We start from the raw sequence: 27,659 nt of genomic DNA on the forward strand, positions 1-27,659 counted from the left end.
TTGCAAGTCAAATTTCAACAAATATATACAAAGTGTATTCAAGACTGTGTAAGTGAATGTGCATGTATGTACAACTCACACTACTCAGAATCAAACATTAAAGATAAACACCAAAATCACCGCCCCACCCCAACACTTACTCGCACACTTCGAATATGACCTGCTGCAGGAGGTCAGGGAACTTCTGCACGATGGTCACGGGCTGCCCTGATGTGAGGCTGAGGCCGTACATGGGCGCTGTCGTGTTGAATCGCGTCTGACACAGCCTAGCAGGAGGACCTGGAGGACACGACGATGAAGAAGAAGAAGAAGAAGTGGTGGTGGTTGTGGAGGAAACAGAGGACTTGAAAGAGGCGGCCATGTTTACCAGGTTCTCTTCTACTGGTGATAACGACATACTCCGACCTGTGGGATGATAATTATATGTCATACTCTCAGATTATTACTTTAGGAAATTATTTGTGATTATTTCGACAAAATACCATAGCCAATTTTTTTTAAGCACTGTAATGTATTTTAGATTATAGTGATAACTTGCTATTATCAAAGTGAAGCGTTCTCTGGAATTATTTAGATGTCAAATTATCATAGTTTGATTTCTATATAATCTGGAATTATTCTGCTCCGGAATACTGATAATATTTTAGTATTAACCACTGCCCATATACAATTTTCACGGCCTATTATATTCAAAATATGACATCAATCTGGTATGAGATTACGATTACAATTATTTTTCGAACAACTCCATATTTATTGTTGTATAGTAGAGTACATTACAGTACAGTACTTTGTTCAAGGATTTTTTGACTGCTTCAGCAATTATTTGAACCAACCTTACAATTATCTTATTAGCGTTTGCGTATAATTATTTTGGTCCAGTTCACAATTTGTCACAGAAAATTAACAAACATAGTGTACAGCAAGATACTATGGAATCCTAAAGAGTTGTAATTCTTAGGCAATTTTGGAACTATGATTAACTTTTGAAATAGTTGTAACATTAGGATTTTGAAACAATTATTGCAATCCTAACAATTATCATTATTTATTATTATTATTATTATTGTTTACATTAAATAATTATCATTCATATTACCCATGATCCCAACTCTGCTGTCACTACTACTACTTATGCTACTGCTATGACACTGACCCTCGGGTAGCTGTTGTGTGTTGGCTCGGCGGTACTTGGTGAGGAGGTTGTCCCTGGTAGTGGCGGGGTCGAGGGTGGCGTGCAGTGTACGGCCACGTCGGGCATTCCTAGGTGGTCCAAACTCTCCCTCTGAGAAAAGTCGGTTCACCAGGGCGCTGTGAATGATATACAATCGTAAAATGATCAATGCTAAAACTTAACTTTGACCGAGGTTGAGGTACTGGAGGTTAATGTACTGCAGGTGTAAACTGGTCTGAGTTAAAACATTAACCTACCAGGACCGCCATTCATTTTCTAGCCTACAAGAGCAAACCTACCTCACCCAATTTAACCTAATATACCCATACTGAAGCTACTTTAGGGTCGTAGTGATGCAGTATTATCATTAACATTACATTACATTTTTATAATCATAACCTTCATCAATTTCATTATAGACATCATCTTGCATTTATTATCATTATTCTTATTATAATCAAGAGAGGAGGACTACTCAAGAGGAGGAGAAGAAGGATGTGAGGATTACCCGGTAGGATGAGGAAGAAGAGGAGACTTCTAAGGATGATGATGTTAGAACTAATTAGGAGATGAGAACACCTGAACAGACAGATACTCACCTGGGGTAGGGGTTACCGTCGGGACCCAGGGCTAGTGGGTCTATGAGGGCGTCCCCCCATGTGTACCTCTTGGCTACCTCCCCCTCACACCCACATACGCCCATCACCACCACCACTATAACCGCCAGCGTAATCCTCATCTGTGAAAGTAGAAAAATAAGATATTATAGCAGTAGACACACCCACACTCATCCCAAACTACATTTATGAAAAAAATGCACAAATATATTATCGCACTAAGCACGCCCACACTACTACACGCCCATACTATTACACACCCACACTACTACACGCCCATACTATTACACGCCCACACTACTACACGCCCACACTTGTACACGCCCATCCCAAGACACGCCCACACTAGTGCGCGCACACACCAATACACACCCACACCAATACACGCCCACACCAATACACGCCCACACCAATACACGCCCACACCAATACACCCCACACTAGTACACGCCCACACCAATGCACGCCCACACCAATACACTCCCACACTAGTGCATGTCCACACTAGTACACACCCACACCAATACACGCCCACACTAGTACACATGCACACCAATACACGCCCACACTAGTGCACGGCCACACCAATACACGCCCACACTAGTACACACGCACACCAATACACGCCCACACTAGTACACACACACACACACCAGTACACGCCCACATTAGTACACCACCACCACCTCCGTAAACCAGCGATTCCATCATCTCTGAAAATACTAAACAACGTTAATATTAAGTTGAACACCACAACGTTCTTATAGGGGATTTCCTGAAAAAAAATCACAAAACAAAACATCGTGTGTTTGTACCCACAACATCAACATCTATCTGCAGAGATATTGTACCCACAACATATACATCTATCTACTTGTATTTTGTACCAACATCTACCTCCTTGTACACTGTGCCCACAACATCAACGTCTACCTCCTAGGAACGTGTATAAAATCATCACGTTTGACTCACTGCAACTTGTTCTTAAAACACCCGGGGCCTCCAACACTGTTTTCTCAGACGTCAGCTGCAGTGTTGATATTAGTTATACTTCTCCCAGACTTGCCTGCCCACACACACACATACTAATCCCTCAGCTGTTATTTTTACCTCGTGGAATCGCGTTATTTTCCCGGCGGGTCTTGTGCTTACACGGCCGGCTGCAGGTGCCAGTCATAGCCTGTGTTTTGTGTGTCCTCCTTCACCTGCCCCATTACTGGTCGTCTTGCTCTCAGTGTGGGTTGGATAGTGATGTGAGTCTGTCTGTGAATGGGTCTGTTGACTGTGGGTTGGGTTGTGACGTGTTTGTCTGGGAGTGGGTCTATCGACTGTAGGTTGAATTGTGATGTGTATCTTTCTGTGAGTGGGTCTGTTGACTGTGGGTTGGATAGTGGCAAGACCGTTTGGCAAATTCTGAACTTTAAATACCGAAAGAAGACCCACCTCTTCTCAAACATTCCGGCCATGTTTACATTAATCTGCTCCAAATGCTGCACGGAGTCATTCAAATACGAAAAAAAACACATTTTATCAGTGACGTAGGAACTGTAAGGTCAAAGGCTTTTGGATATGCCTTAAAATTCGTCATTAAGATAGATTTTGATGTAACAAATTATATTCCAGTTTTAGCCTAACAACAAGTCAAGTTAGATCAGCGGAGATTTCTGAATGATTATGTGAGTGGTGATTGAGGGCTTCCCTGCCTCTCTCTCAGCTGGGGGACGACCCTCACAGGACAAGTTAACAGTGTGTATGTTCTTGCAAGCTGGTTTAAATGACGGGATGGTGGAGGGGGTTTGCCGTACCTCTCTGCCTCTTTACGCTTCCATAAACCATCACAAACAAACATGGTCATGCGAACGAATATACAAATACGGAAGCACACACACACACACACAAGAGATGTTGGTGGTACAGTTGCGGAAATATGTTCCTACACCCCTGTAGTAACCCATGTCTCCAAACGGCAACGTCGGAGTAGTAGTAGTATCACATTTTATGAAAGAATGGGTACTGTTCCTGTAGCGACGGACGTGATTGGTGGATAGGTTTGTTGTAGGTCATGTAGGTTGGTCGTTTAGAGACACGGGTTACTGCAGGAGATGTAGTAACACATTTCCACAACTGTACCTGTACAGGGGTAGCCCGTTTGCTTGTCGCCTCTGCAGTCGTGGCTTTAAAACCCAGGGACGGATATGAGAACGGTGTCATCTAGTGTTACCCTGACAAACATCGTAGGATTTTTCCGGTTACTCCGATTTCCTCCTGTACTAACACTGGACTATGAATGTCGTAATAAAGAACAAACTGACCGTGTGAACGACTAGTAAGCTGGTAAGTGTTTGAAATGTTAAAAACGTTGATAATAATTATATAATTGCCGATTAACGATAATTTCCGTGCATTTTTTTTAAACTTCTGACTGGCCATGAATAGCTCCACACACAACTTAACTTAACCTACTTTAGGTATAATTTGGCTATTTTATAATGTTAAACAGCGTATTAAATTAAGCAGCGCAAATTTTAATATATACAATAATGTTTTTTTTAACCGGCAACCTCTGTGAATTGTTATATATCTTCTGTATGTCAACACAACAGAAATAAGAAACATTGCATTATTTCTTCTTCTCCAACAACCCGAAAACAAAAAATAAACAGAAAACTCATAAAACAATGAATCCAGGGCTTCCATCAGAGCTCGGCGGACTAGCGCGTAAGGTACAACACTCCACGTTAACTAAACAAACACACAAACTGGAAACTCATCATTCACTGACGTCACGTACCTGTATTATTATAAAATTTACTTTCATTGGTGTAATATATCACGTCACCACTTTTAATGTCAACATTATATTAAAATTATATATTAGGGTCTGTTTAGAGATCAAAACCTCCTCATACATCTATAAATAGATCATAATATTCTCCCCTCACTAAAATAATCGTACATAATGAGATCCATTAAGGCTTGAACGTCTCATTATACGCTTTTTACTGTAATAGAGAGCTTTGATTACGTTGATGATGAATGAAAGTGAGTTGCATTCAACGGTATCTTACCAGCTAAACTTTATAACAAGCTTTTTTTAAACTGACTCGACCATTGAGTGAACATTCAGCTACCAGTCTTGTGAAGGAGTTTTAACTCATAGTGTTACGCTGCTGGGAGTATGTCCAGACTCAGTAAATGCAGTTATGACCCATTTTCCTTTAAATTGTGTTAAGATGATGAGTCTGTTTACAGTCAAATCCTGGAGGAATTTTGCGTCGTAATTTGTGTTTTTCATTTTTCTCCAAACGCGAGACTTTCTGATCACATGAATATTAGCAACCCCAGGATGATTAAACACCATAAAGTGTTGGGGTGTTTGATCATTAGGTGAATTAAGCTGAGGAGCTCATCTCCACATGATCCGAAATTTAAAAAACGAATTTCTATCAATCGTGACCTGAACTATGAGGTGAGGGACACCAACCACTGTGACTAGTGATGGATCAGATGATGAAAGTGTGTGTGTGTGTGTGTGTGTGTGTGTGTGTGTGTGTGTGTGTTATTAAATATGTCAGCAGTTTCATGGCAGCTGTACGTGGTTTCACTTTCACAAGCTACGAAATTTAATTCAGTGAAGTTTTTACAAGTACCTTTGCCACCTCCACCACCTGTTCATCGTATCCTCGTGTAATGTGTATAGATCACTGGCAGTAGTCATCAGCTATACCTCAACACATCTCTCATCTTGTTGCATCACCTGAACATTAGGCACCCAACTTCACTTCATCTGATGATTAAATACCCTGACGCTACCTAATGAGTTTAAGATAGGTTAGGATTGGTTAGGTTAGATAATGTTAAGTTAGTCAGGTTAGGATAGGTTAAGTTTGTGTTAAGGTGGTTAATATTCAGGTGAAATAAGTTGGGGTGTCTGATCTACAGGTGATCCCCCAAATTTAGCCTATGACCTTTAGACACGACATGTTTGACAATCCTTAATATAAGAGTCGTGCATGTCATCCAGTGATAATACTTATTCATGTGGTATCATTATAACACGAGTCACGACACAGGCTGTGCTCCGGACAAGGGAAAGTTTACCCACATCTACACGTCAAAATAAGGGACACGTCGAAATAAGGCACACGTCAAAATAAAGGACACGTCGAAATAACGGACACGTCAAAATAAAGGACACGTCAAAATAAAGGACACGTCATAATAAGGGGCACTTAAAAAAAATCAAAACAACCCATTTCAGTTAAGTAATCAACCTGTCAAGTTTCGTAAACTGACAGAGGTTCATTTACATAGCTTGGTGGCTGAGGCCCACCTGTTGCCGCCATCATCAGTTTTACCTCCAGGATGAACATCACAACCCTGACAGAATGATGTAATAATCAAAAGACGGACCACCTGAAGCTCAGTCCTCCACCCCCCCCACCCCCCCATCCCGATTACATTCACCTGACGATTAAACACTAGCGCTACCTAAGGTCACGTTAAGTTTAGTTTGGTTAGCCTGAATGGTACCGTTCTTTTTTATATAATAAAAGTGAATTAAATTGTATTCTTTCTAAACTTTTAGTTGTCATCTAATTACGTGAAGCTTTACACATTAGTTTTGGGACGAAACATCATCCTGTGGTAAAAAAAAATATTGTTAGGTGAGGCGGTGAGGCGGGTGACTCCCTCGCTATACCTGTTAGGGGTCCTCCTATTGATTTATGTGACCCTTGCTGATTGTAACAAGAGCTATTCAGCCTAGAAGATAATCACATACAGAAGCACTGCTGATTCCACAATACTATAAAAAATTAAATATTTGGTACTACTACAGCGTCCAGGCTAGTGGCTGTACAGCATGTAATCAGAGTTCTGTAAGCGAAATTGACATAGATTTCCTCTGAGTTTGTCCAGTCAAGATGTGTGGGAATAACCAGTCATTTAATGACATAACACCGACGTCTGCTTATACCCAGTAGACGGGTTCAGACACTCAATATCCATCATCAGAACCAGAAAAAACTACTACCGCTGCAAGCAGAAAAAATACATCACTATAAAAAAATTAAAATCAGATTAAAGCAAGCTTTACATAATTATCAAGATCGGGTGTTTCCTAGGATTTATTCTTCCGAGTATGATCAAGTGATTTTGAATGTTAAAGTTTACGAACATTAGTTAACCACTATAAACAAGCATTTGTACAATATATACATATCATCAGTTAAGATTTATTAAAATGCATTATATTTGAAAACCAAAATAATATAAAAATTCTAAAGCCCCAAGGTAAATCATATTAGGCTATTTTAACCAATAATGATAATTACTTGTCATAAACAAGATTGTGTAGAAAGGCGGTCAACACATCTACTCAGTACAAAATTATATACTGTATCTTTAATTGGTAAGAGTTAAGACCACATGTTTAAACAAGTTAAAACAGGTGGGCTGCGAAAGTCCCACTAATCTCAACAATTTGGCTAAAATGAATACGATTAAAAAAATTTTTAATTTCAAAACAGTAAAATTATTTTTTATTCATCACGTGAATAGTGGAATTCATTTTACAAGAGTAATTAAATGTATGAAGGGTTAACAATATCTCTACTAATACCTGGATAGTGTTACGTGGTGATATGGATTACTTAGTTATCAACCTCATTACTCCTCATATTAAAAGTTTTCACACCCGATGCTTACATCTGAAATCTTTTCAACGTTTGCATTACTCTACAGCTGGGAGCCACAACGTCTGAACATATTCGTACTTGCATTGTCATTACTCACGTACAAATACTGTACACATGAACACATACACATAAAATACACACATGCACACCTTCACGCACGGATCTGTGCATACACACGTACTCACATACTTAAACTCACGGCGATCAGGAGAAAACTGATCAAAGCAAAGATTTAAGCGACTTATATCCAGTACACTTTCCCTCAGCAGCGTCTCGGCCGCTGCACACCAGTTGTTGGCTGTTATACACCTCCAGGCCCATAATTTCACTGACAATAATGACCCGAGGCTCACGTGCCTTACTATTTTACAACTAGGTCAAGATTTACAACATCATGAAGTACAGATGGCGGGATATTTTCCCTGTGTTGTCTGGTGGTTGGTTGCACGGACCAATTATCACTCCCAAAGTTTCTTCTACTACTTTCTAACTTCATGAATTTTACCTGTGGTCTGTTGGCCAGATTACATACAAGCTGGTCTGAGGAAAAGTTTTAGTGGTCGTGAAAATGACGGGAGAAAACAGTGACGGGTTTAATATTGAGAAGAATCATGGCAACAAGCCGGCGGGCGGCAATTTTGGGACGAATATACCGTATACCAATACTGTCTATAGTAAACAGTTTATATCATATCTCTCTGAGTCGAGAGAGATGATAGTATACCATTTGGCTATGCAGTGGCAATACGTATGGCAATGGTGAGGTAAAAAGGTATACCCAAAGTCTAAGTAATTAGACTTTGGGTATAACAATACAGGGAAGAAGAAATGGAAGTATACACCTCTAGTCCAAGTTAATATTTCATTAAGTTCTCACTTTTTGACTTGTACAAAGAACTTGGGACAAAAATGTCGTGATGAGAGAATACTGTATGTTGGCGATAGTTCCTGTCCTCATTACAGCTGACGTCATGGACAAGCAACCATAGTAATACATAATTTACTTGTTTTCACTACTTACATACAGTACACTCCAAGCCGATCTCGTTGAAACTTTATGGTCCTCTCTTACTTTGTCTCCCCCACAGCAGTGATGTATATTTTGGTTGTGTTCTCTCTTTTCTCACATTGTATTTGCACAACCTTAGCAACATGTATCCTGATTCCATTATCTTCGAACGTTATGTTTTTCCTAAATTGGCGATGCATCGAATTTGCTCACTTACCATTCAGCAAAAACATGGAGGCCAAATGGTGATGAAATTAAATAAGAGTTGCCGTAATTTGTTATATTTTTCTTTCTTTTCAATGGGGCCCCTTTCTCCCCCGCATACCAAAAAAGGTTGGGGGTGTTTGTGAACCGACCCCAGCGACCAGGAGTTCAAATTGTCACCTGATGTTTTGCTCACCTGGAGTCGTGATGTTAGCTGTAAACTTGGTCACCACAACTGCCTTAATTGTCAATCTAACCAACATAAGCTGCCGTGTATGGAAGTGAGAACAGACCTCTCTGACTCCACGAAACTAAGTCAAAAAATAGTAACCACATTGGTAGTGGAAACGCACGTAATCTCTTGTAATTGAATTCGTTCAAAGATCGTACAGTATATAAACCCGCTAAACCCTCCTGCTATTGTACTAGGAAAAAAAAACTCCAGGGATTTTTTTTTAATTTACAAATGCTTTCCAAGTCACTTTTTAACTTCCTACAGTCAACACCCTATGGAGACGCCATGTTGAGAGGGGAGGGGAGGACGGACAGCCATTTGAACTGAAAAAAAAGACAATGAGAAGCCACGACTGAGTTCTATTATATCCGCGGGGAAAAATTACCACTCAGAGAAACAACATTTACGATAACCATCTGATGAGAAACTATACCATCACCTGGAGATTAGCTTCCCACCTCCAGCTTATTTCACCTGATAATTAAACACCCTAATGCTACATGGGGGGTGGGGGGGAATAGCTTTGATTAGATTAGATTAAGTTAGGTACGGTTGGGTCATGTTAGGTTAAGTTATATTAGGTTAGGTGAAGTTATATTAGGTTTGGGTTTCATCAGGTTAGGTTAAGTTTGGTTTGGTTAGGTTAGTTAAATAAAGTTATAAAGTTGAGTTTCATCAGGTTAGATTAAGTTAGGTTAGGTTTTGTAATGTTAGATTAGGTTTGTTAGGTTATGTTAGCATTAGGGTGGTCAATATTAAGAAGACATAAGCAGAGGGGGGGGGGACCCAATACTACTTGTCAGAATCACTGTATGGCAGAAGTTTGTGTGGGGAGAAACTCGACTAAAGAGAAATTACAGCAGGGAGGATACAGGCAGCGGACTGGGAGTGGATGGCTGTGTTGTCGTTCTGTTGACCATAATGACAGGAAGAGGTAATTAGTATGAGTATGGTGGGAAGGGGGGGGGAGGGAGGAGGAGGAGGGAGGGAGGGAGGGAGGGAGGAAGGAAGGAAGGAAGGAAGGAAGGAAGGAAGAACAGAAGGGAGGTAGGTAGGCAAGGGGGGAGGGAGGGGGGGGGAGAAAAGTAAGGAAGGAAAGGTGGAAAGGGTTTAGTTAGATAGATAGATAATTATTTTCTTAACATTAGTAAACTGGACAAATCACTGTCTTAACATGTACACAATATTTGAAACTGTCATACTGGTTGTTACAATAGTATTCAGCTCTATTGACGTTGTGTAATATTGTACATCACTGGAGCACAGCTGAGTAATGCTTCGCCGGGTATCAAAACAACACTTAATACGTTTACTAACTTCTTCACACTGATGAGAAAGGAGACTTTAATCCTATCGCCTTGTGAAGGAAGTCACGATGCCTCACGCTGACTGTACTGTACTTCATGCCGAGAGAAATAATTTTGAGTCTGCCCATTGTTAGTCCAGTCGTCTCCTCCTGGACTGAGCCAAGCTGGGCAGGATGCAGGACAGTGTCCGTTTCCTTGTTTTTTCCTACATCAAATATTTGTGTCCTAAATTACGCTCTTCCTCTCCCATCACACACAAGCTATGATTACTTTCCAGTGGTGTAGCCAGTGAAGGGCTGGTGCCGCCCCCCCCCCCCTCCACCAAGCCTCAGAAAGGATTTTGTTGGTAAATTTCTGTCGGAAGTTTATGTGTGAGTGAAAGGTCTAATTTGTTCTGCCTTTATGCAGGTGTATTAGTATCACACATGTGTTCCTCGCACTTAATAGTTTCTTGTAGTGCCTGTAAATTGTTATACTTGAAGGATGAATGATTAACAGCATCTTTGTCACGCCCATTTGTCTGAATATTTGAGTCTTTGCCTCACTCCCCCTAACTATGCTAGTGCTACTGGTGCCTCCTCTCAACCACGTGTCACACGCTGTTCCTCACCCTTGCTCTCTACCCGCGCATCACCTCGGTAGACTCCCCTTCCTCCCTCTCGGCCTCGCTCCCTCACTACACTGTAACCCACACAAGACCCTATGATGGTGAGGCATGACCATATACTACTCCACCACACACCTACTCCACCACACACCACATCCCCACTCCATCACATACCACATCCCCACTCCACATATACCACATCCCCAGTCCACCATATACTAGACCCAAACTCCTTCTCACCAAGACGGCCGATTTAATTGCAACATTATGTAGAAGAGCGACTCCTCCCAATCCTGCCTCCCTCGGGTGAAAGTGAAACTAGTGAGGAGGAGGAAGGGAGGAGACCCGGATGATCAATAGGATATGGGAAAACTTACCGTAGTGTGACTATGATCATTGCTTGTTTACTTACGAGGGTCCAGAGTCAGTTCGTACGGTAAATTATCCTCGCAGCTGATGTAAGAATACACCTAACGCTGATTAAAACTGAAGCACAAAAATAACATCATATTGCACTGACTACGTACACTAAATAGGCTTACGTTCATTTAACAGCGATTATGATTCAAAATTACGATGAATTATCTTTTCCAAAAGATTCTCTTTAACTCAATTGTCTGCTAAATGGCAAGTAAACATACAGCATTTATTTAAGATTAACTCAGTATAATCTTTAAGTTATTTCTAAAGTTTTTGTGCATGTTTTATCTTAAACCAACCAGTTACAGTAGATGCAAATTAAAGTCTTTATTTACTAACCTCTGGCCAGCCAGGCCAAGCAACTCTCACATACGATCCTTTTAACAGTGTGTGTGTGTGTGTGTGTGTGTGTGTGTGTGTGATGAAAAATCAGCCTACCGGTTTGTTATTTTTAAATGTGTAAAACAAAAACTTCCGTGATTTGGAGGACCTTCTCATTTCGTAATTTTGTGGGGGTATTTTTCTTAGTGGGAAATTGTCGGGATTTTGTCGGTGCATCAACTCGGTTTATGCATACCTTTATTTCAATATACACAAACACGGAACCTTTATGTTTCATTAAGAATAACGTCAGTCACTTCTGGTGGCTCCTCTGGGCACCATCACCTCTACCATTTAGTAAGTGACGTCATTTTAACTGTCAGATCCTACGTGGTTCACCGCACCGTTAATACACGAATTTATGAACTAACTGACTGCAGTTTGGCGTACGTTGACTTAGCACTGTGCATTAATTTTTATTTTACAATACCACATACAGTGTAGCTTTACCGTCTATGCTGACATCAAAGTACTGTTCTCTGATATACACGCCCCCACCCATCAATCAAGCCCCTTGCCACTATTATATATGTAGATGTATTCTTCCTTACTGATGTAATAGATGTGATCAGTTACCGTACTCCCCTTCACGAGGACCCAATCACCTCTCTGGTTTATCTCTCGCTTCACAACCCAGCATCACCCTCAGCAATAAGTCATATCACTAATATTACAAAATAAGAGTGAGCTCCTTTAGCAGTGTAGATTTTTAACTGACTACTAAGTCACCCATACACAAGCAGGCAGTGTGGCCGGCACTGCCCAAGACCACCTTCACTTCTTCACTGTAAAGTTCGGTACCCAATCACCTCTGGGTAGACTGAGGTTGCCGACGCGCGAACCAGAGACGCTTCGGGCAACTTAGCCGTCGCACCCCTGCTAATTGTTATTTTTCTTCAACTTATTAATTTCCTAGTAATAATGAAAAGTTTTTACACAATGAACTGTAACAATTTATATTAATCTGGGATAACAATGCCATCACACACCAGCATTTACATGTTGGTATACTACAACTTTGATTGTGATGGCAACTGATCACTTAATTTCAGTCTACACTTTAGGCATTACTACGCAGGTTCACGCGCGGGCATCCCCAGACCACTTCCCTGTAAATGAAAAACTAACTACGGCAGAGAAAGTGCGGACAGTCAAGTACAGTACCAAGCCCTTGCGTTCCGAGGGCTTGGTATACAGGCGCTGTACCCTCATTGTCCTTACCGGGTAGTCATGCCCATGGGATTTACCTTTATCAATTCTGTGTTTTTTTAATATTTAATTTTGTTATTTTATTAAATATTTATACAATTTTTCATGTCTTTATGAGGCTTTAACGGAGGGTAACTCACTCCTGGTGACGCAGTGTAGTGAGCGCAAGGCCTGACATTCCTCTGTCACTCACTCTGCAACATTCTTTGTCCATGATGTAAAGATGAAACACCCTCTCTAGCCTCCAAACTCCTACATACTGACGCAGGGACGCAGCACTCCGCCACACGCCTCAGCCCACACAAGTATAAATTAATGTCATTCTTAATTGACACCCCAAGACGCCCTTGGCTGAGTCTGCCCCACATTACACTACCTTCACACTCACTTGTAAAGCCTCATTTAACAATCATCTTCGTTCTATTAATTCATTTGGTGTTGGCTGACAAAGTTCTCTATAAACAAAACATTTATTCATAATCTTAAGACTGGCTGATTCCTTGAGTAAACAGTACCAACAAACACTTTACAAGATGTATGACTAACTGTACACTGAGGTCAATGTTGGTGTGTAAACAAGACAGTCACTTGACAAACATATAATATATTAATTTAAAGACGACGTGTTTCCTCGTACAATAGCAAGTAGTCGATGGCATATATTAAGTGCAAATTAACTTTAGGGATCATCTGAAGATTAAACACCCAAGCTTATTTCACCTAAAGATTAACCTCCATTAAACTACTGGAGGGAGGAGGTTATTATTAGGTTAGGTTAAGTTAGCGTTAGGATGCAGCCAGGCCCAAAATGCACAACAACAGAGCATTCCTTTGAACACAAACTGACGATCTCTCGGAGCAAAATACACCATTCCTTTAAAAAAATAAAACGAGCGGAATAAGAAGTAAAGTTTTCTTAAAAAAAACAACGACTATAATGCTAGCAGTTTGTTCTCCAGGCAAAAGCAGGCTCATGAAAACAACAGAATGATCAATAAGGAAGAAACTGCGTCTTGAATCAACAAATAAACTATTCATCAGCAGAGAGAGGATGGTGGCTCGTCAATAACAGAGGGTCAGCGGCCCAGGAAGAGCCCACTCACCCGTATGCACTATTTACATTCCCCTGCCGACTCGAACACACTTATGCCGGCACAAAATATTTTCACGTAACCCGAGTGTAAACACGAGAGCAGGACCAGAATATTTTCAGAGGGGGTGTATAAACTGGCAGAGCGAAGCCGTGATGCCGTGCGCGTATTGCTTGATCTTCTATACACTTGAAGTAATATTTTTACAATCCGATGGCCTGTATCTCCGTATCTGCCAAACAACGAACCCTGTACGAAATCTTTCGGCTCCGTTGTGTGAGTTCATCACTGTCACAGTATAAAGGTTGTCGCTATGCTTCAAAATATTCAGTAATTGTCAGCTTAATGCAACTATGCACCAGAACTTATTTTTTCAGCACAACCGTTGGAGTCTGTGGGTTCAGTGACTGTGGAGGCGAAGTGCACCAGGGAAGCTGCTTCCCTCAAGTCGTTCATCAACACCGGCAGTGACAAGGTGTTTGCCGGGCCTTAACACTGACCGTCACAGCCGCCTTCACCAGCGACCAGATGATACTTCTGCCTCTCACTGTTATTACCTTAATAAACCATCAAATGACCTTTCTCTTACTATTATAATATTTGTGTGCAAAAAGTCATTCGTATTATCTCTATGGACGGAAAATCAGTCACATAAAATTGTAACCCCAGAACTGACTTTTCACATATGCACACATTACAAACGCCTTCCTCTCACACACACACAAAGTTACCTATTAATTATATCGCATATAAATAAGTTCTCTTTTTCAGCTGCAGAGAAAAAAGTAAGAATTTTTGAGACTTCAGGACCTAATCTAGTTTAAGCTACAGGAATCTACTGGTCAAAAAAGTGTCAAATTTTCCCTCCCCGGGCCACCCTTCACGTGAGCCCACTCGAAGTTTTTTATTCTTATTAGAACTGCGACAAAACTGAACATATTCTGCCTTTAGCTGCCACTGAAAATGTGTTTTTTTATAATTTCACTGAACATCTTTTCCCCTGGTTTACTATCGTCAATATTATTCTTGTATCTAAAAGAAAAATTAACCTAATTACTCCCCCCAGGTAGTGTTAGGGTGATTATTATTAAGGTGAAATAAACTGGGGGAACTAATCTTCAGGTGGATCCAGAGTAACGTTAGCCTTTCTCCTCAGTGACACAGCGCCAGACTACAGTGTAACTATATGTTCATTTTGGAAAGGTAAAACAAGCCAATTGGTTAGAATGAACTCCCAACAATGCTTACAGTTTCGATCTACAGTATTTAGCCAATAGTTGTAAGAATTGGATGAACGGCAGAAAGTGTCCAGGCTCACGTTTACACCTTACAGTATGGACCCACTTGTGTCTCGGAGACGAAGGACGAACAGGCTGAGTCCTCTCTTGTGATGTTATCGTCGTGTGTCTGTTGTGATGTTATTTTCGTGCGTCTGTTGTGATGTTATCGTTGGGTGTCTGTTGTGATGTTATTTTGGTGTGTCTGTTGTAATGTTATCTTTGTGTATCTGTTGTGATGTTATCTTTGTGTATCTGTTGTGATGTTATCTTTGTGTATCTGTTGTTATGTTATCGTTGGGTGTCTGTTGTGATGTTATCGTTGTGTGTCTGTTGTTCCAGGGTGAATGAAACTGAGTCATGGTGCAGAAAGAATTCTTAGGATAATCAATAATATAAAACTGAAAACACCGAGTGTGGTGGTGTAGCGGCAGGACAACCTTCCACTACCCTCTTACGGTCATTATCGGTTGAATCCTCTTTCCTTAAATGCCTCCCGCCAGGTACATCTCGTTAGTGACCTCACGCGCTGCACCTTTCGCCAGCAGCTAGATCCTCCATCAATGGGTTGACCGCGGTATCCCCAAAGGTCCTATTTGACCAATGGGAAGGTCACTTAATATCACATCACAAGTCTAAGCTGCTGCTGTATAAAGGCAGCTCAGGCCAGGACAAATCTTAGAAGAGCAGTGAAATACAGACCCCCATATACTCCAACAGTACGAGATATACACACAGAACAAAAATAATTACACTCAACGTCAGACTCACAACCAGGCCAACTCAATTATGGTAAAAACTTTCACAGCTACAGTAACCAATATTACAAACACTAATAGAAAAAGAGGCCAACATATCGCACAGCTGGTGTCCAAGAAGCTTGATAACTAACACTACAGAATAAAAACCATAATCACTGTTCACACAATAAACAAATACCCAACAGAAAACCAATAATTAACAAACTTAAAGATGAGGATTATCCCTCCAATATAGCACAAGAACCTGAAGGGACACCCCAAACAAACACAAGACTCTTAGCAACACCATACGCACTTAAATAGCTTAGCACTGTCTACCTTGCCTAGTGGAGATTTGTGAGGTTGCTGCAGAGACAACACCTCGTCCCCGCTAGATGGACAGTCCACCTGCTATTAATCACCTTCTGTACTTCCCTTTTCCAAACTTGACTTTCCCTGACCATTTTTGTTTCTTCAGAACCAATGGCTCTCTTATCTCACTGTCTACTTCAACAGCGATCTTCTCATCCGGAACGCTTCTCCTCCAGGGACTCGATGGTCACGACTACAGCGCTGGAGCCATCGACGTCTCCATCAATGTTTCCATGACGTCCCACGACTCCAGCGCTGCACTGCCGATGTCCTACGACTTCCTCTTTCTCCTCTCATAGGACACCAAGCACTCCATCACCCTGTCGACGTCACACACTCCTACACAGTCTCACTGACGCCCCACGGCTCCTTGCTGCCCCTGCCGACATTCCACACTCCAGTGTTTCCCTTCTAGTTCCGCCTCGCCAACGCGCTAACAACTACAGTGGCATCTTGACACTGTGTATGAGGTGCTCCAGGCGAGACGTACCAAGCGACAAAAGCTAAGAACACCAGAACATAAGTAAAGCTTGAAGTTAGTTATAATGATATAATAAACACACCTCATGGGTCAAACCAAATTGTCGTTTATCTTGTAGGAAAATGAGAATAAATGAACGTGTGAGTGGGCCAAAGTAATGACACGTCTCAAGGAGTCACACCATAGATAAAGTTCTTTTGAGCTCATGACCGAAACACTCCCTCACCCCGTCACTAACTGGATTACTTCACGCCCACGGCTGTCATGGTAGACGAGAGTGACGTCAAGGGTAAAAAGAACCTATCATGGATACTGTAAGTATAATGAAGACAGTCTTATATGACGTTCAGGATAGCTGTGGCGAAGACAGCTAATCTCCTACTGGCCTGGATGACGGGTGGTGTCATAAGGAGGTCGGAGAGGGGGGAGGAGAGCGGAGTTGGAAGGAGGGTGGAGGAGGGCGATGTGGGAACGGGGGTGGAGGAGGTAGAGTGCAAACTTTACAAGTTACTGTTTGTAAAATTTGATAAAAATCGTAATCCTGGGCGCCTCTTTTATTATGATTTTGAGGTGGATGAAAGGCTGAAAGCATTGTAAAATATATGAGTATTCTGTAGTTCCTGATGTAACGCTAAGTGAAACAAGTCTGTACCATTGCCACTGTGTAAAATATTTGCGAACTTTACCCGGAATGTTACAGGCATTTGAACGTAACTCAATTATATATAAATAAATAATATTTAACTATAAACTAATTAAAATATAGCGTCTCTTTACTCTCGCCACGTATTAGTTGCTCGTGAGGCTGCTCCTTCCCGTTATGCAGGTCATCACACGTTGCACTTCACTGATATCACCAATACATTAACTCCAACATGTCAAGATGGCTCCCTAATGTATTTTTAAGATTTACACTTCTAATACTATATAACTCTCTTTTTTGTGTAACCTAAACTTATATATTCAAAGAAAAAGAATTAAATTTAGATTTTCAGATTGATTTTATTCTTCAGATATATGGACAAATAAATATAAACTTTCCTCATTAATCAAAATTTGAGAATATAGAAAAATAAAACTGTCGAATGATTTATAAATCTAAAATTCATGATAAATACCAATTTCGTGTAAACAGTTAATATTTGGACAAGGAGTTGCTGATTCATACTTCCGCAAAACACTGTCTGATTTTCATTCACAGTACACTTTTCAACATTGTAATTTACTCATCCCCATGTACTTTTGTATGGAATGGTACTTGTGTAGGGGCTGACACCCATCCCTGACTACCTACCTCAGCACCCTGTTCTTATACCCTCTAAGGAAGTTGGATTTTTTGTGTACGAGTAAGTTATTATGAATGCTTGGAGGCTCCAGGCAGCGGCGGAGCAGTCACGAAGTTATTTTATTACACACTTCAACTACCCGGTTATTAAGAACCGTTCACCAAGACTTTTTTTTTACAACTAAAAGAAAAAAAAACAGGAAAAATATTCTCTAGCTGCCAGGAGGGAGAAGTAAGGACTGGTCGGGCTCCTCCACCCACCCACTATCAGCTGAGAGGTTCCGTTAGCTGTGCCGCGCACCTCCACAACGCATCCCTAAGTATGTTAAGCTGGTCTCTCTCTCTCCCGTATTATTTAATCCTCAAAATCATTCATCGTTTTACACTATCTTCGTCGTTGAATTTACTCATTGTTTTTGTAGGTGTAACAAATATGTTGGTATTATGGTTACCATCATAATTATTTATGGATTTCATCGAAAAGTACGAAAATTTGTGAACCTAGACCAAGATCTTTATTTAAACTTTGGACGACTATGGGATGGAAATTCCCCGGTAATCCACAGTTCAATTTATTAAGTGTGGGGTTCGGCGGTGCCCGTAAGATAGGTTGACTGGGGCATGTCCGGACTCTCGCTGACCTCATTCTTCACCCTAGTTGCCACTCATATCATTATCTACTACTGGCCTTGAACAATGCAGTACAATGTAATAAACCAGCCGGAACAATACTAAGGTGTGACAAAATATGGTAAAATTAGCCAGATAGTAAAAGACATTAGCCTTCATTTAAGATCAAGTCTAAATCAAATTAAATAGGATGAATGGGAATATATGAACCATGCTCTAATACAATTGCAATTACTAGCTATAAAAACAATTATGATCACGTAAGGGCAGTAGTAACCTTGATAATCTTATACATAATCAAGCTGTGATTCATTATTGTGGTGATGTTTATCCTGACATGTTTGTTCATTATTTTCCTCATACAAGTTCACATCGGTTCAGCATTTACATAGTACAAGTATATAAACAAGGGTTAAACAGCAAGTCTACCTATTCAAAGATAGACCAAGATAGCTGTTAAAAGTTTATTTCCTCCTTCATAATCGTATTCCCAATAATATGCTGATAAGCCGTCTCCGTGTGTACAGTATCTTGGAGCAGTGACCCCATACCCAAGGCCCGCGAGGGAAGAGGTTCGTCTGACCTACTTGTGACCGGCAACTGGTCCTGGCGAGTGGTGGCTATAATATCATATTCCTCAACCACACACTCGTTTAATGTTCCATATCAAAGAATAATTGCTAGACAATATGACTTCATAAGAAACTATACCGTACTCTAAGATCGTTAGGTTAGTTTGCTGTCATCTTGAAGTGAAAAATTTCCGTGTTTTATATATATATATATATATATATATATATATATATATATATATATATATATATATATATATATATATATATATATATATATATATATATATATGTGTGTGTGTGTGTGTGTGTGTGTGTGTGTTATTTGTCCTAAATGTTTATTTCCCGAGTCTGATGGTGGCATTACATTATTTATGGTAAAAACATACGTCATTCATGTTCATAAGTAATATATTACCTAAGATATAGGATTTAATTTGTTTTACAATTCGTGTGGCGGCCAACTTAGACTTAACCCATTTACGGGCTTCAGGGGAAATGTTCAGCTTGGCACTATATCTTAAATAATTTTGCACATAATAAACTTGATATATGCCAATCTTGGTGCTGTTAACACAAAACCCACAATTCGTATAAATTTTGTCACATAGCTGTCCCACGTTTAGTAGACACGAATTCAAGGTACAGTAACTGAAAACTTTCTCATGAAAATAATCTAACCTAACTTCCCCCCTCATAATAAATATATTAAATATATAATAGTAAACAATATTTGAAGTGCTGTGTGATTCTAATCTCTACACTATACGAAACTATCGGCAACCTCTCAGTGGTCCTGTGTAATGCATCGCCAGGATAGCTGCACCTAAGTACTGATCCCTAACCACCTGATTATGTTATTGTAGTTGATTACCGCCCTACCAATTGGTAAAAAAAAATTGGGTTGGGGAAGTAGTTGTTTTTTGTTTTTAAGGTTCATCAATCAGTGGTGTGCGTCTCCCTCCTCGGTAGCTATACTCAAACCAAATGGATGGAAAACTAACATTCGGATATCGAACGTATATACAAAACAAATTTACAAACTTGTTGATCGTCCCAGTTGTTGCCAGTATCACCCCAGGGAGTGTGGGGAAAGTTAATACAGTACTTCCTTGCAGCCGGAAGGTGGGTGTATCACATACCGCCCACAGCTGTTTACCTTCATCAATTTGTTAATTGCTTATTACAGGGTCAGCGGCCGACACTTTCCTTACCGGTTAAATAAATCGTTGAAGCAATCGAACAAGGTTTGCTTACGAGAAGATAAGTGATTTAAATAAGTTAGACATACCTTTAAGTTGCCAAATATTCTAGTGAATACGAGTAGAACAGCACTCGGGTCTGAGATTGTAAATTAGTATCAACAGAAAAATATCAGGAAAAACGTCTACAAAGACTGTTAACCTTCGGGGTTAAAAAAAGCAGTGTGTTCACCCCGCGCCTGCCTGTGTTAGACATCACTGAAGGTCTAAAGCTCACAGTTAAGTACACTTGCCTACCAAGTTCAGCTGTTGCGTCTCATTCCTTCCATCCTTGGCCTAACTCATTGTGAAATACTGGATGCCAAACATATAATTTCAATTTATTCGTGTTAACACTGTAGGTAGGTATACCTCACAGTCTAACCAAGCCTAATATGCAAAAATTACATGATCTTCAGGTGATAAACTAGATATTAGCAATAGGTTGTATCCCAGGAAAGTATATCCTTCCCAGCCTAAAGTAATGAATTCAATTTTTCCTCCCATTTAAATCATTTGTCAGTTCATTAGTCCAGCCGTCGTACTTTAAATATATACGTGCATATAAATGGTTTCTTTAACCTGGGTTAGCCTAGGTCGAGGGATATTCCGCTGTTACAACCCTCCTCCTTCACAGCTTACCCAGCTTCCACCACTGGGTACCAGCGGCCAGGGTCGTACGTACAGAAGCAGTAGGTATCTCACAAGTGTTGTAGAATTACCACTGGCTGTCCCGCCAGTCTCTGGTAATTTCCCGACGATCGGTATCAGTGTACAGACAAACAACAGGCAGGTAGATTTCCACCAGGTCACAGACACACACCTGTGCACTGTAGTCTTCTTTACTAAGCACTGATTCTTCACAGTTGTTCTACTAGGTTAGTTGTCCTTTACACTCCGAGAAGAAACCGTTGACTGATCCAACTGATGATGATGAGAAGGAGAGAAGAGAGCCGTTTGCTCTGAAGATGGAAGATGGTATAGAGGGAAAGTGAAGTTAGAAATAGGAACTGACCCAATGATGATACGGGCAGTAATCACGTCCCTATTCCCCGACCCTTTCCCATAGATATACGAGAGGTCAGGAAGTTTACGGAGGACATCGTACCAGGTGGGCGGGGAGTCCAGGGGGATGGCTGCTTCCCGAGCTTCTCTCTGTTTGCGGCGAATTTGAGTCCTAAGCTGTAAAAGTGTTAAAGGAGAATACAAGGGAATCTCCCTAAATTTGCCACAAAACTACTGCTTGGGGCAGAAAACAATCAAAACACCGAGTATACAAAATTATAATACGAAATTATGCTTCGGCATAACACCGCAAACAAAATGATCCCCGTGAAGGCTATAGGACAGCCCCTAGGCTGTAGTTACAAATATTTTTGGTAGTTATAAAACTAATATATTTGACAAGAGTCTAAGTATTACAGTGTTGTAGCCAGACTTCGGTCGTTGAGGCTCATCCTCTCTGGGGGTTCCGCCATGCTGACAAAAGACAGATTATCATCTTTTCATGAATTGAGTTCATGCATTAATTCGTGAATGATAAGAACATTTTCCGCATCTTAACAATAGTTATTGTTGAGAATATCACAATGAGACTACAGTATATTCCAGCAGCTCCAGGAACTATACGTGAATTTTAATATTACTGTATCTTGTGGCAACGGCTTTCTAAAGTAACAATTGTCCGACTTAAGACGTGTACACCCGAGGACTGCTCTACATGACAGAACTCAACCTAGATGATAGTTCAATTTAGAGTGATGAGAGAACAGTATTTTCACTCACGTGTTATCATGGTTACCAAGGCTGGCGCTTTCTTTAAAATTTAAAAACCGGAGAAAGTCTGTTTTGAACACACATTACAAACCACCGACGATCAGGGAGGGAGGGGGGGGAGAGTACTGCCAACCCCTCCTGTGTTTTGCTGTGTCACCATCACCTGCTGTGTTTTACTGTGCCACCATCACCTGCTGTGTTTTACTGTGCCACCATCACCTGCTGTGTTTTACTGTGTCACCATCACCTGCTGTGTTTTACTGTCACCATCACCTGTTATGTATTACTGTGTCACCATCACCTGCTGCGTTTTACTGTGTCACCATTACCTGCTGTGTTTTGCTGTGCCATCATCACCTGCAGTGTTTTACTGTGTCACCATCACCTGCTGTGTTTTACTGTCACCATCACCTGCTGTGTATTACTGTGTCACCATCACCTGCAGTGTTTTACTGTGTCACCATCACCTGCTGTGTTTTACTGTGTCACCATCACCTGCTGTGTTTTACTGTCACCATCACCTGTTATGTATTACTGTGTCACCATCACCTGCTGCGTTTTACTGTGTCACCATTACCTGCTGTGTTTTGCTGTGCCATCATCACCTGCAGTGTTTTACTGTGTCACCATCACCTGCTGTGTTTTACTGTCACCATCACCTGCTGTGTATTACTGTGTCACCATCACCTGCAGTGTTTTACTGTGCCATCATCACCTGCTTACTGCACGCCCTTTCCCTTATCTTTTGTTGACAACTAGATTATGGACATACTCGTCTGTAGTTATCAAGGTCGTGATTATTTTTTCCCACTGTAAATACTAATGTTACACACACGCGGAAACACAATCTCGACGATCGGTAATCAGTACGTGCTGTTTTATCCTCTTAATATTTGCAACTAATTTTTGTTTATCACGAGTCTGATTTACCTTCCCTTAAACAGTATTAACTACCTGTAATAACTTAACTAGGACGAGGCTACCAACACCGTCAAATGAAAATGCAATAACTGAATGATCCAAAATGCGTATTTAAACTCAATGGGGCCAGTGAAATATCGGGAGAAAACCTTCACTGTTCGTTTTAAATCACATTCAGTTGTCCTTGTCGGAAATGGATACATACCTAACTTTACGGTTGGGGCAGTACAGGCGAGATAGTGCAGCGCCAGTTACAATCTCCAGGGACACCGAAAGCATTCTCGGTGCAGTTGTGCTGCAACCATTTTGTCCATAAAGGACCGCCAGGTCTATGCTGTATATAGGATCCACTTCCATCTTTTCTATTTCACTTGAGATAAGTGCATCACGATCATTCTAATTACATTTTTCCTAAACTATTATTATTTGCATCGTTTTGTCAAACGTTTTCAAAATGAAAACAAAAACAAATTTTAAGTATTTTTCCCACGCTTCTACCGATTTTTAATACTCATGTTTTCACTTATCATGATCAAGTTTATTTCATTAAAATTTGTTTTAATGCAACACAATGCTGGTTTGATATTCCATCGTCTTTCAATGATTTCACAGTTGCGGCGACAGAAAGCGTATGTACAGCATATACCTAAGTAATTGTCTAGATCTCCTTTTATGTAATATAAACTTTATTTTGATAGGTCATTTAGTCAGTCAATAACAAACCAGAATGAGAGAGCGAGGGGGGGGGGGATTTTTCGATTTCCTAGAGACGCACACAATGAAAACCAGCATCCTCTTTAACTCACTTATCAGAATTGCACCTTGGAAGACAAATTTAAAGACAAAATATTTGTACATAAACGTGTGCAGCCGTTCAGTAGTGAGAGCTACAGACTGGTACCGTCACCTCCCTCTCCACGCCAGGCAGTGTTAAGGAGAGGCGCGATACAGTCGCTCAGGTGACCTGAAGGAGGGGTGGGCCACCCCTTCAGTAATTTCAACACGTTTAAAGTACCAAGCCATGAAGTGGGTGTGTTGCCACTGGTGACAATCCTATCTTCAACATCCAGAACACGGTCATAGATATCTCATTACCTCAACTGTTGCATAACGTACCATGAAACTTTCGTGTGTATACGTATTTATCCCGTATCCTAAAGCAATTTCCTGTGTCCCAAAATAATTCTGATATATAATACTCATCCCACGTTCTAAAATACTTTTGTCTGCATATTCACCTCAAATGTTCAGGATAATTTGGGTTCATGAAAATTTTTGTTATCCTATTCACTGATGTATATTTGCTGTAATTCCTTTCCTTGATAGGCACGTTGAAATGAAGATTATAGCCTATTGCACTACTAATATATTCCTTTCGCCACACAAATTTATATTTCCAACGAAAATTTAATTTGTATAATTATCAAGAGGGATAAATTTATTATATTAAAGCTCATTCCATTTATTATTAATCTTTATAAAACAACCTATCGAGCACTACGTTCTTCAAATCACCTATTTTTCATCGTTTCCGGTTATTAAAGTATTAAAGGTTTTACAGACAGTATTTACATGAGCATATTGATGTTACTTTGGTTTGTTACTTTTAGACAAAACCATGAGAGAACACAGCAGGTGTTGCGGGGTCGTGGTCAAGACTTGCTCCCCCTACCCCTCCCTAGCTCCCTTCGCTAACGGGTTGAAGTTGGTTACTTATTTTCAGTTTTTGGCTACCAGTTCCAGTTCCTTAACCTGTTCCTTTACGTTTAAAGCCCCCCCCCCCCAACACCCAAAAAAATAACACTGAGAAATAGGAACTGGGAATCGGGAACATGAACTGGGAACTTGAGGTAACAACTTCGGCTCGGTTTCCTCGCTGTAAGTTGAATCCAAACAATCGACGACCGTGGTACCTTGCCAGTTTATCGTATGACATGACAATCTGGGTTCCATTGTTAATTCCATAAAGAAAACTCTAATTTCTTCCATATCCGTGATTTTATCCATTATGAGGGTTAGTTCTAATACAATACAAATATAATATCAATAGTACTCTTCTGGGAGTAAAAGCCGTGTCTATAACATTTATTATATCCACAATAAATGAGAATTATTTTACAGCAATATGTAAATACAAAACATTCATTAAAAGGTACAATGCAAATCCAGTCTTTAGTCGGTAACAAGTCGGAAACATATACCCTTCTATGGTCAGAAAACATGTTTCATCTCTTAACAATCATAGTATATGAGTAATCTATGTTAGGCACAAAAGTTTAGGTTCATTATGTAAACTTTACTTCCAGAAACAAAACAAACAAATGATAGATCGCCAAATCCTACCTTCAAATTCTTCTCAGCACTTCTGGGCTCTTGTTTATCACTCAGTTTCTCTCTTATTACATCAAATAGTCCACTAATCCTCAAGGAAGGTCAACTTCCCTTCTTCACTATTTCAGAAGCCGACATAAGAATAACGCTGGTAAATGACCTCAAATGACGACACAAAACTGCCTCAAGAGGAAGGTCGTGTAGCCTATACTCTACCTCAGTTCGCGAACACACTGATCAAGACGCCACTCGGTCAGTGGAACCCCGCACCTACCTGTTACATTCCTACCCCTTCCCTGTTATATATCTACACCTATAACTTATTAGCTTTATACTCATAGTTATATTTCTGTATTGTATTACATTACCCTGCATTAATTACATGGCGTGCTGTATGATGATCCCAACTCTTGATTGACTGACAAAATATTTCACTAGCCCAGAAATACTTCTACGCCGGTACATCTCCACCCCCACACGGTCAGGTAAAGTAGTCTGAGTAGTCATTATTAATACAGTAAAGATATAGTTCAGTCTTCTAATGGGAGCAGTGTGTTTCAGCCTAATTTACAGTGCAGTACCTACTCCCGAGTCTCACCTTACCGTCCAATGGAAATTTCTTTAATCAATCGTTCAGAGTTTTGACAGTGTAGCATTGGTAAAATTATTAACTAATGGAGAGGGTCTCGTATTTTTACTTTGCTTATCAGAATGGGATTTGCAGTTTCTACCACCAATTTATAAGCGTAAACCACTATTCCTTAATTCCTGACAGGTATTAAAATGAAATTTTCCGGTTATTTTTCTTTACTTTCTGACCTGTGCTTGCCTGCATGACAATACCAAATTAGATAAGTCGTTAGTCGGTAGTTTTCAATAAAATATCTTCCATTATTATTTTTTTGTTCAATAAAATGTTTTATAATACTTCGTTAAATACATTAATTACCATAAATAAGTTAAATTACCTTGTCTTAATTATATATTTCCTACTTTAAAGTCTTTCAAATACGTATATAGTTAAGTTTGGTGACCTCTGACCTGACTACCGACCGTTGCGGTGCTATTTAAAGATTAGTAGGGTCATTACCTAATACCTGACCATTGTGGACCTGATCTCACCCTCCTCTGTATATATACACCTTGTTTTGTACTTCTCTTTAGTCTGTACTCACCCCTGAAGATGTGAATTACACGAAAGCGCTTGGGAACTTTGTGTTTTCTTCTTTCCTTGTGGTTATCAGCATATACCTAGATCACGCGCACCTACAGTGATTTACTACAGTGATTTACAATGAGAGAAATTTAAATAATACCTATAGAACATACAATTACACAAATTACATTGAACGACTATTGTATACTGTAGGTCAACGTTTTACAGAAATGTCCCAAAATAACTTTACGATTCAATAATTATGAAAGTCTATTGTTTAATTACATTTTTACTTTTAATACTAAATAATTTACTTGAACATTATACATACATAGATGAGTTACATTTCTTTTACATAGTCACTGGAGGCTCAAATTTTACACAAGATAGCTATGCTTCTTAATACCTTCTCTACCTGGGGGGGGGGGGGTCGATGAATTTCAGAATGAACACTGCGATTCCTATCGTCTCAGTAGGGTTGTCAAAATCCTTCACCTTTATAACACTTGTTCATTTCTTTATCAGACACATTCATTACTTTATAACGTTTGTTTATTACTTTATAACACTCGTTCATTACTTTATAACACACGCTCATTACTTTATAACACTTGTTCATTAATTTATACCACTCGTTCATTACTGTATAACACTCGTTCATTACTACAGTATAGGTATATGATATTTGTTCATTACTTTATATCACAGGAGTGAATATGTGCTGCTTCAGTGTAAAAATATATCAACACTTTGGCAGGCCATTGACGAATATTTGGTCCTCCAAAAAATCTCCAGATAATGTTCCAATGACGAAAATATTGGCATTAACTTCAAAAACTTGAAAAAATGTATTATAACTTGATTTTCATGGTTCAAGTCTCAAAATGTGCACCCTGTGGGAACCTGAAAGTGTTAAATAAAGGT

At 40.0% G+C, this 27,659-nt stretch overlaps 1 protein-coding gene across 1 annotated transcript in view; it reads right to left on the bottom strand.

Annotated features, from left to right (window-relative positions):
• The window catches only part of LOC121874248, a 29,612-nt gene extending 3,793 nt beyond the window's left edge, over positions 1–25,819 (bottom strand). The window contains exons 1-4 of the mRNA XM_042378334.1: positions 25,592–25,819; positions 1,774–1,913; positions 1,157–1,311; positions 141–405 (exon numbers count right to left, since the gene is read on the bottom strand). Coding sequence (XP_042234268.1) covers positions 141–405; positions 1,157–1,311; positions 1,774–1,913 — 560 coding nt within the window. The 5' untranslated portion in view covers positions 25,592–25,819. The remainder of the gene's footprint in view (positions 1–140; positions 406–1,156; positions 1,312–1,773; positions 1,914–25,591) is intronic.
• Between the last annotated feature and the right edge of the window lie 1,840 nt (positions 25,820–27,659).

This window comes from Homarus americanus, unplaced genomic scaffold (assembly GCF_018991925.1).
Source record: "Homarus americanus isolate GMGI-L3 unplaced genomic scaffold, GMGI_Hamer_2.0 scaffold49667, whole genome shotgun sequence".
In the NCBI taxonomy this organism is placed as follows: domain Eukaryota; kingdom Metazoa; phylum Arthropoda; class Malacostraca; order Decapoda; family Nephropidae; genus Homarus; species Homarus americanus.